General features: G+C 46.0%; 1 protein-coding gene across 1 annotated transcript; it reads right to left on the bottom strand.

The window, feature by feature from the left end:
- Nucleotides 1-1,026: 1,026 nt before the first annotated feature.
- LOC123441893 (DNA-directed RNA polymerases IV and V subunit 2-like) lies at nucleotides 1,027-1,665 on the bottom strand. Its single transcript, XM_045118074.1, has one exon. It carries the CDS (start codon nucleotides 1,660-1,662, stop codon nucleotides 1,027-1,029), a length of 636 nt encoding a protein of 211 aa, XP_044974009.1. The 5' UTR covers nucleotides 1,663-1,665.
- Nucleotides 1,666-10,635: the final 8,970 nt, after the last annotated feature.

The raw sequence follows: 10,635 nt of genomic DNA, 5'->3' as shown, positions 1-10,635 counted from the left end.
CGGCCGAAAAGCGATCGCATGTTGACGTATGACCTACGAATCCTGAAATCCGGCCGCTGTCCCATTATCACATCCAAACGAACGAAATCTAAACTTATTGTCCGTTGGAGTTGCCCTTACGGCTTTATTGTTCTTTTTCTTGTTGTTGTGATGACACGAGTGTATGGACGGGAGCTGGTGGATTCGTGGATTCATGTATGAGTATGACACGAGGTTTGTCGACCGTCACGTGTGCATGGGAAAAAACTGGCATACACGTACCTTAGTCAATATGGGCTACTCCCTCCGCTCCTAAATGTATTACTCTTTCTAAGTTCCATTAGAGGGTTATATACGGATGTATATAGATATATTTTCAAGTATAAATTTATTTATTTTGTTTTTAGTAAAATTTCTGAAAAGATTTATATTTAAGAACAGAGGAAGTATTCCTTCTATTTCAAAATAAATGTTTTAAGCTGAGTATAATTTTGTATTAGAGCTAGTATAAAGTTAAAATAATTATTTTGGAACGGAGGGGTAGTACCGTAGTATTCCGGTGCAGTTTTGGCTAGAACGCGTGTACACGCACGCTAGACTGTAGCCACCTCCTTTGGCGATGGGAATCGTTTTCCACCCTTGCGCCGGCCAAACCGACGCACCGGTCGCCCTCTCGCGCGCGCGGGCCATTGCAACATTTTTTCCATCGGCACGCTTCTCTGGTCAATGAATGCAACATTTTTCGTCTAAATATGTTGCAACCAGCGTTTTTTTGCTGCAAGGGTTTTTTTACTATTTTTTGTCTCAGTAAAAAAGCTGCATATACGTTTGGTTGCAACTTCTGTTCGTCGGATTTTTCATTACAATCGATGTTTTTTACTTTTTGCTACAACCGTGTTAATTTTTGCTACAACCGGCATCATGTTTTGTTGCAACCTTCACTAAAAAAGTTGCATACACGTCACTTAAGTATTTGTTACAACTCACGTTTGACTTTTTCTATCACGTACCATCAACTTCGTTTTTTTGCTACGATCACATAGATATTTATAGAATATAAAGAACATGAAGACTGCTGACCTGAAGATGCACTTCTACTTCCATTTTGGAGGAATATGTCATATTTTGGACGCGAGCATGTCTAGGCTTCAGCTTAAGTGACTCCTCATCAATATCATCTTTGTCAGACCAAAATACACGCTTTCCCAGTTTCACTCTGCCAAACCTGATGACGGCACGCCTCCAACCACCAACAGTTCCTTTCTTTGAGGAATCATAACCTGGCTCGTCAGTCACTTCTCCAAGCGAATCAAATAGCTCCTGGAACCCATGCGAGACAAACTCGTTGTAGGAATTTATCTGATGGCTAATCAAACCAACCTCATCAAAAAATGACCTTGATGCTTCCTTGCAGAACCTCTCTAGGCTTCCCAAGCTCATGTCAATTGGAACTTCTGCATGTGACTCGGAGTACTTTCCCTTACCGTCACCATCCAAGGATGGTTTCCCATTCATATCAGCATCCACAGAAAGCTGTTTTCTGTCAACATCCATAGAAGACTGTCCATTTGAATCATCCACAGTATGGGATCTGCTCTCTTCATTGTCATACAATTCCATGGGGTCCAGCTCAGGCTCAGCGCCGTTTGTTGATTGCCCACTATCGCTTGATGGATCTTCCATTACGCTGATTGCCAACTTCTGAAGACTAACTACACATATCTGTCAGAACACTGAACTAATTATAATCGATCTTTTGTCGTTGTCTCTTCAAATCGAGCTCAAAGATCATAAATACTAATCAGAAATCACGAGGCAGATGAAATAATCTAGCACAAAGCCGCGCTGGAAGAGGATGAATTCAGGAAATAAATAATACCTCTTGGTTGAAATGCTTGGTACTGGTGCTATCATTAGAATGAAGGACCTTTATCGCTACATCCAAGTGATTGATATGGCCCTTGTATACCGTTCCATTAGACCCAATTCCGATCTTGCATGACCTTGCATTATCAATCTCTTCCCAAGTGAACTCTAAGAATGATGCTGTAGCATTATCCACCCTGGCCTGGATCTCACTTAACTAAGCTTCCACTTCCATGCGCCTCGCAGCTAATTCATTCACCTAATACACATAAATAAGGATCAGAGGTAAGATGATTTAAACATTTCTGTTGAACTGGTAAATTCACCCTTTTTTGACAGCAGCCACACCACTGACTTGCCTGAAGAGATGCATCAACAGACTTAAGCTTCAGCATTTCAAGCTCTCTACTGACATCATGCTGCAATGGGACTGTTGGAAATATGCCCTAGAGACAATAATAAAATGGTTATTATCATATTTCCTTCTTCATGATAATCGTCTATCGTTCATGCTATAATTGTATTAACAGGAAACAATAATACATGTGTGAATGAATAGATCACAATGTGTCCCTAGCAAGCCTCTAGTTGGCTAGCTCGTTAGTCAATAGACGATCATGGTTTCCTGATCATGGACATTGGATGTCATTGATAACGGGATCACATCATTGGGAGAATGATGTGGTGGACAAGACCCAATCCTAAGCCTAGCACTAGATCGTATTGTTCGTATGCTAATGCTTTTCTAATGTCAAGTATCTTTTCCTTCGACCGTGAGATTGTGCAACTCCCGGATACCGTAGGAGTGCTTTGGGTGTATCAAACGTCACAACGTAACTGGGTGACTATAAAGGTGCACTACGGGTACCTCCGAAAGTGTCTGTTGGGTTGGCACGAATCGAGATCGGGATTTGTCACTCCGTGTGACGGAGAGGTATCTCTGGGCCCACTCGGTAGAACATCATCATGAGCTCAATGTGACTAAGGAGTTAGTCACACGATGACGTGCTACGGAAGGAGTAAAGAGACTTACTGGTAACGAGATTGAACAAGGTATAGGTATACCGACGATCGAATCTCGGGCAAGTTCTATACCGACAGACAAAGGGAATCGTATACGGGATTGATTGAATCCTTGACATCGTGGTTCATCCGATGAGATCATCGTGGAGCTAGTGGGAGCCACCATGGGTATCCAGACCCCGCTGGTGGTTATTGGCCAGAGAGGTGTCTCGGTCATGTCTGCCTGTCTCCCGAACCCGTAGGGTCTACACACTTAAGGTTCGATGACGCTAGGGTTATAGGGAATTGTTGTATGAGGTTATCGAAAGTTGTTCGGAGTCCCGGATGAGATCCCGGACGTCACGAGGAGCTCCGTAATGGTCCGGAGGTAAAGACTGATATATAGGACGGATGGTTTCGGACACCGGAAGTGTTTCGGGCATCACCGGTAACGTACCGGGACCACCGGGAGCACCGAAGGTGGTCCCGGGGGACCACCAAGGGGGGCAACGACCCCGGGAGGCTAGATGGGCTAAGTGGGGAAGGGAACCAGCCCCTAAGTGGGCTGGTGCGCCCCTCACCCAGCCCATGTGCACCAGAAAAAAGGGGAAAGGGGGGAACCCTAGCTTAGGTGGGCCTAAGGCCCACTAGAGGGGTGCGCCACCCCTCTCCCATCTAAGGGCTGCCGCACCCCTTAGGGGTGGGAACCCTAAGGGCTGTGCCCCCTCCCTCTCCCCCTATATATAGATGAGGTTCGGGGCTGTTTGAGACACGGTTGAATCTCTCTCTCTCGGCTCAGCCCTGCTCCTCTCCCTCCTCCTCTCTGCCGGCGCTTGGCGAAGCCCTGCCGGGAGACCTTGTCTCTCCACCGACACCACGCCGTCGTGTTGCTGGACTTCTTCCCCAACCTCTCCCTCCTCCTTGCTGGATCAAGGTGCGGGAGACGTCACCGGGCTGCACGTGTGTTGAACGCGGAGGTGCCGTCGTTCGGCACTAGATCGGAATCGCTGCGAGTACGACTCCATCAACCGCGTTCTAGCAACGCTTCCGCTTAGCGATCTTCAAAGGTACGAAGATGCTCTTACCCCTCTCTCGTTGCTGGTCTCTCCATAGGAAGATCTGAATAAGCGTAGGAAATTTTTTGAATTTATGCTACGTAACCCAACAGTGGTATCCGAGCCAGGTTTTCTATGCGTGGATTCTATGCACGAGTAGAACACAAAAGTTGTGGGCGATGGTTTGTCAATTTGCTTGTCGTTACTAGTCTTATTCTTTTCCGGCGGTATTGTGGGATGAAGTGGCCCGGACCGACCTTACACGTACGCTTACGTGAGACTGGTTCCACCGACAGACATGCACATCGTGCATAAAGGTGGCTAGCGGGTGTCTGTCTCTCCTACTCTAGTCGGATTGGATTTGATGAAAAGGGTCCTTATGAAGGGTAAATAGCTTTGGCTTATCATCGTTGTGGCTGTCACGTAGGTAAGAAGGCGTTCTTGCTAGAAACCCAAATCAGCCACGTAAAACTTGCAACAACAATTAGAGGACGTCTAACTTGTTTTTGCAGGGTTTGACATGTGATGTGATATGGCCAAAGTTGTGATGTTGCATGTATGATGTATGAGATGATCATGTTATTGTAATAGGTTTCACGACTTGCATGTCGATGAGTATGACAACCGGCAGGAGCCATAGGAGTTGTCTTAATTTATTGTATGAGATGCAACGCCATGTGCTTACTATTTTACTTCATTGCTAACGGTTAGCCATAGTAGTAGTGATAGTAGTAGTTGGCGTGACGACTTCACGGAGACACGATGATGGAGATCATGGTGTCACGCCGGTGACAATGATGATCATGCGATGCCTGAAGATGGAGATCGAAAGAGCAAAGATGATAATGGCCATATCATGTCACTATATGATTGCATTGTGATGTTTATCATGTTTTACATCTTATTGCTTAAAACGACGGTAGCATAATAAGATGATCCCTCTTAAAATTTCGAGAACGTATTCCCCTAAGTGTGCACCGTTGCGACGGTTCGTTGTCTCGAAGCACCACGTGATGATCGGGTGTGATAGATTCTAACGTTCGCATACAACGGGTGTAAGCCAGATTTACACACGCAAAACACCTAGGTTGACTCGACGAGCTTAGCATGTACAGACATGACCTCGAATACAAGAGACCGAAAGGTCGAACATGAGTCGTATGGTTGAATACGATCTGCATGAAGTTGCTCACCATGGTGACTAGTCCGTCTCACGTGATGATCGGACACGGGTTAGTCAACATGGATCATGTATCACTTAGATGACTAGAGGGATGTCGATTTAAGTGGGAGTTCATACTTAATTTGATTAAATGAACTTAATTGTCATGAACTTAGTCTAAAAGTTGTCTTTACAAATATTGTAGATGTCCAACGTCAACCTCAACTTCAACGCATTCCTAGAGAAAAACAAGCTGAAAGATGATGGTAGCAACTATGCGGACTGGGTTCGCAACCTGAAGCTCATCCTTGAAGCAGCTAAAAAGGCTTATGTCCTTAATGCGCCACTAGGTGACCCTCCCGCTCCCGCAGCAGCCCAGGACATTCTAAACGTCTGGCAAGCGCGGAGTGATGACTACTCTCTGGTCAGGTGTGGCATGTTATACAGTTTAGAAACGGGGCTCCAAAGACGTTTTGAGCAACACGGGGCATATGAGATGTTCCAAGAGCTGAAGCTAGTTTTTCAAGCTCATGCCCATGTCGAGAGATATGAAGTCTCCGACAAGTTCTTCAGCTGTAAGATGGAGGAGAACAGTTCTGTCAGTGAGCACATACTCAAAATGTCTGGGTTACACGGTCGTCTGACTTCACTTGGAGTCGAACTTCCGGATGATGCTATCATTGACAGAATCCTCCAGTCTCTCCCACCAAGCTACAAAGGCTTTGTGCTTAACTACAACATGCAAGGGATGGAGAAAACCATTCCCGAGTTGTACTCGATGCTCAAGTCTGCAGAAGTAGAAATCAAGAAGGAGCATCAAGTGTTGATGGTCAACAAGACCACTAGTTTCAAGAAAGGCAGGGGTAAGAAGAACTTCAAGAAAGACGGCAAAGCTGTTGCCGCGCCCGGTAAGCCAGATGCCGTGAAGAAGAAAAAGAATGGACCCAAGCCTGAGACTGAGTGCTTCTACTGTAAGGGAAAAGGTCACTGGAAGCAGAACTGCCCCAAATACTTAGCGGACAAGAAGGCCGGCAACGTTAAAGGTATATGCAATATACATGTTATTGATGTGTACCTTACCAGCGCTCATAGTAGCTCCTGGGTATTTGATACCGGTGCTGTTGCTCACATTTGCAACTCAAAGCAGGAACTGCGGAATAAGCGGAGACTGGCCAAGGACGAGGTGACGATGCGCGTCGGGAATGGTTCAAAGGTCGATGTCATCGCCGTCGGCACGCTACCTCTACATCTACCATCGGGATTAGTTTTAAACCTTAATAATTGTTATTTAGTACCAGCTTTAAGCATGAACATTGTATCAGGGTCTTGCTTAATGCGAGACGGCTACTCATTTAAGTCAGAGAATAATGGTTGTTCTATCTATATGAGTGATATGTTTTATGGTCATGCTCCGCTGGTGAATGGTTTATTCTTGATGAATCTCGATCGTTATGTTACACATATTCATAGTGTGAGTACCAAAAGATGCAAAGTTGATAATGATAGTCCCACATACTTGTGGCACTGCCGCCTTGGTCATATCGGCGTTAAGCGCATGAAGAAGCTCCATACTGATGGACTGCTAGAGTCTCTTGACTTTGAATCATTTGACACATGCGAACCGTGCCTCATGGGCAAGATGACTAAGACTCCATTCTCAGGAATAATGGAGAGAGCCACCGACTTATTGGAAATCATACATACTGATGTGTGTGGTCCAATGAACGTTGAAGCTCGCGGTGGTTATCGTTATGTTCTCACTCTCACCGATGATTTGAGTAGGTATGGGTATATCTACTTGATGAAGCACAAATCTGAGACATTTGAAAAGTTCAAGGAATTTCAGAGTGAGGTTGAGAATCAACGTGACAGAAATATTAAATGTCTACGATCTGATCGTGGAGGAGAATATTTGAGTCACGAGTTTGGCACACACCTAAGGAAGTGTGGAATTGTTTCACAACTAACGCCGCCTGGCACACCGCAGCGCAACGGAGTGTGTGAACGCCGTAATCGTACTTTATTAGATATGGTACGATCTATGATGTCTCTCACCGACTTACCGCTATCATTTTGGGGATACGCATTAGAAACTGCAGCATTCACTTTAAATAGGGCACCGTCTAAATCCGTTGAGACGACACCGTATGAACTATGGTTTGGCAAGAAACCTAAGTTGTCGTTTCTTAAAGTTTGGGGCTGCGATGCTTATGTGAATAAACTTCAACCAGAAAAGCTCGAACCCAAAGCGGAGAAATGCGTATTCATAGGATACCCTAAGGAAACTATTGGGTATACCTTCTATCTTAGATCCGAAGGTAAAACCTTTGTTGCCAAGAATGGATCCTTTCTAGAGAAAGAGTTTCTCTCGAAAGAAGTAAGTGGGAGGAAGGTAGAACTTTATGAGGTAATTACACCCCCTCTCGAACAGGAAAGTAGCGCAGCGCAAGAAGTTGTTCCTGTGGTGCCTACACCGACTGAAGAGGAAGTTAATGATGATGATCATGAAGCTTCGGATCAAGTTACTACTAAACCGCGAAGGTCCACAAGGGTACGCTCCGCGCCAGAGTGGTACGGCAACCCTGTGATGGAAATCATGTTGTTAGACAACGGTGAACCTTCGAACTATGAAGAAGCGATGGCGGGCCCGGATTACAACAAATGGCTTGAGGCCATGAAATCCGAGATAGGATCCATGTATGAGAACAAAGTATGGACTTTGGTGGACTTGCCCGATGACCGGCGAGCCATAGAAAATAAATGGATCTTCAAGAAGAAGACTGATGCAAACGGTAATGTAACCGTTTACAAAGCTCGACTTGTCGCAAAGGGTTTTTGAAAAATTCAAGGAGTTGACTACGAAGAGACTTTCTCTCCCGTAGCGAAGCTGAAATCAGTCCGAATCATGTTAGCAATTGCCGCCTTTTATGATTATGAAATTTGGCAAATGGACGTCAAAACAGCGTTCCTTAACGGGAACCTTAAGGAAGAGTTGTATATGATGCAACCAGAAGGTTTTGTCGACCCTAAGGGTGCTAACAAAGTGTGCAAGCTCCAGCGCTCCATCTATGGGCTGGTGCAAGCATCTCGGAGTTGGAACATTCGCTTTAATGAGGTGATTAAAGCGTTTGGGCTCATACAGGTTTACGGAGAAGCCTGTCTGTACAAGAAAGTGAGTGGGAGCTCTGTAGCTTTCCTCGTACTATATGTGGATGACATATTATTGATGGGGAATGATATAGAGATGTTGGAGAGCATAAAGGCCTATTTTAACAAGAGTTTTTCAATGAAGGACCTTGGAGAAGCTGCATACATATTAGGCATCAAGATCTATAGAGATAGATCGAGACGCCTCATAGGTCTTTCGCAAAGTACATACCTTGACAAGATACTAAAGAAGTTCAATATGGAAAACTCAAAGAAAGGGTTCTTGCCAGTTTTGCAAGGTATGAGATTGAGTAAGACTCAGTCGCCGACCACGGCAGCAGATAGAGAGAAGATGAGTTCTGTCCCCTACGCTTCAGCCGTGGGCTCTCTAATGTATGCCATGCTGTGTACCAGACCTGATATAAACCTTGCCATAAGCTTGGTAGGGAGGTACCAAAGTAATCCCGATGCAGAACACTGGACAGCGGTCAAGAATATCCTTAAGTACCTGAAAAGGACTAAGGAAATGTTTCTCGTTTATGGAGGTGACGAAGAGCTCGTCGTAAAGGGTTACGTCGACGCTAGCTTCGACACAGATCCGGATGACTCTAAGTCACAAACCGGATACGTATATGTGTTGAATGGTGGGGCAGTGAGCTGGTGCAGCAGCAAGCAAGAAGTCGTGGCAGCATCTACATGTGAAGCGGAGTACATAGCTGCTTCAGAAGCGGCTCATGAAGGAATTTGGATGAAGGAGCTCATCACCGACCTTGGAGTGGTTCCAAGCGCGTCGGGTCCTATGACACTCTTCTGTGATAACACTGGAGCCATTGCCATAGCCAAGGAGCCCAGGTTTCACCGGAAGACGAAGCACATCAAGCGCCGCTACAACTCCATCCAGGACCATGTCCAGAGTGGAGTGATAGATATTTGTAAAGTACACACGGATCTGAATATTGCAGACCCGTTGACTAAACCTCTTCCACGAGCAAAACATGATCAGCACCATAATGCTATGGGTGTTCGATACATCACAATGTAACTAGATTATTGACTCTAGTGCAAGCGGGAGACTGTTGGAAATATGCCCTAGAGGCAATAATAAAATGGTTATTATCATATTTCCTTGTTCATGATAATCGTCTATCGTTCATGCTATAATTGTATTAACAGGAAACAATAATACATGTGTGAATGAATAGATCACAATGTGTCCCTAGCAAGCCTCTAGTTGGCTAGCTCGTTAGTCAATAGACGATCATGGTTTCCTGATCATGGACATTGGATGTCATTGATAACGGGATCACATCATTGGGAGAATGATATGGTGGACAAGACCCAATCCTAAGCCTAGCACTAGATCGTATTGTTCGTATGCTAATGCTTTTCTAATGTCAAGTATCTTTTCCTTCGACCGTGAGATTGTGCAACTCCCGGATACCGTAGGAGTGCTTTGGGTGTATCAAACGTCACAACGTAACTGGGTGACTATAAAGGTGCACTACGGGTACCTCCGAAAGTGTCTGTTGGGTTGGCACGAATCGAGATCGGGATTTGTCACTCCGTGTGACGGAGAGGTATCTCTGGGACCACTCGGTAGAACATCATCATGAGCTCAATGTGACTAAGGAGTTAGTCACACGATGACGTGCTATGGAAGGAGTAAAGAGACTTACCGGTAATGAGATTGAACAAGGTATAGGTATACCGACGATCGAATCTCGGGCAAGTTCTATACCGACAGACAAAGGGAATCGTATACGGGATTGATTGAATCCTTGACATCGTGGTTCATCCGATGAGATCATCGTGGACCTAGTGGGAGCCACCATGGGTATCCAGACCCCGCTGATGGTTATTGGCCAGAGAGGTGTCTCGGTCATGTCTGCCTGTCTCCCGAACCCGTGGGGTCTACACACTTAAGGTTCGATGACGCTAGGGTTATAAGGAATTGTTGTACGAGGTTATCGAAAGTTGTTCGGAGTCCCGGATGATATCCCGGACGTCACGAGGAGCTCCGGAATTGTCCGGAGGTAAAGATTGATATATAGGACGGATGGTTTCGGACACCGGAAGTGTTTCGGGCATCACCGGTAACGTACCGGGACCACCGGGAACACCGAAGGTGGTCCCGGGGGACCACCGAAGGGGGGCAACGACCCCGGGAGGCTAGATGGGCTAAGTGGGGAAGGGAACCAGCCCCTAAGTGAGCTGGTGCGCCCCTCACCCAGCCCATGTGCACCAGAAAAAAGGGGAAAGGGGGGAACCCTAGCTTAGGTGGGCCTAAGGCCCACCAGAGGGGTGCGCCACCCCTCCCCCTTGCCCTGGCCGCCACCCCTCTCCCATCTAAGGGCTGCCGCACCCCTTAGGGGTGGGAACCCTAATGGTTGTGCCCCCTCCCTCTCCCCCTATATATAGATGAGG

The sequence above is a fragment of the Hordeum vulgare genome, chromosome 3H (genome assembly GCF_904849725.1).
Source record: "Hordeum vulgare subsp. vulgare chromosome 3H, MorexV3_pseudomolecules_assembly, whole genome shotgun sequence".
Lineage (NCBI taxonomy): Eukaryota > Viridiplantae > Streptophyta > Magnoliopsida > Poales > Poaceae > Hordeum > Hordeum vulgare.
This window is presented reverse-complemented; position numbering and strand designations above follow the sequence as displayed.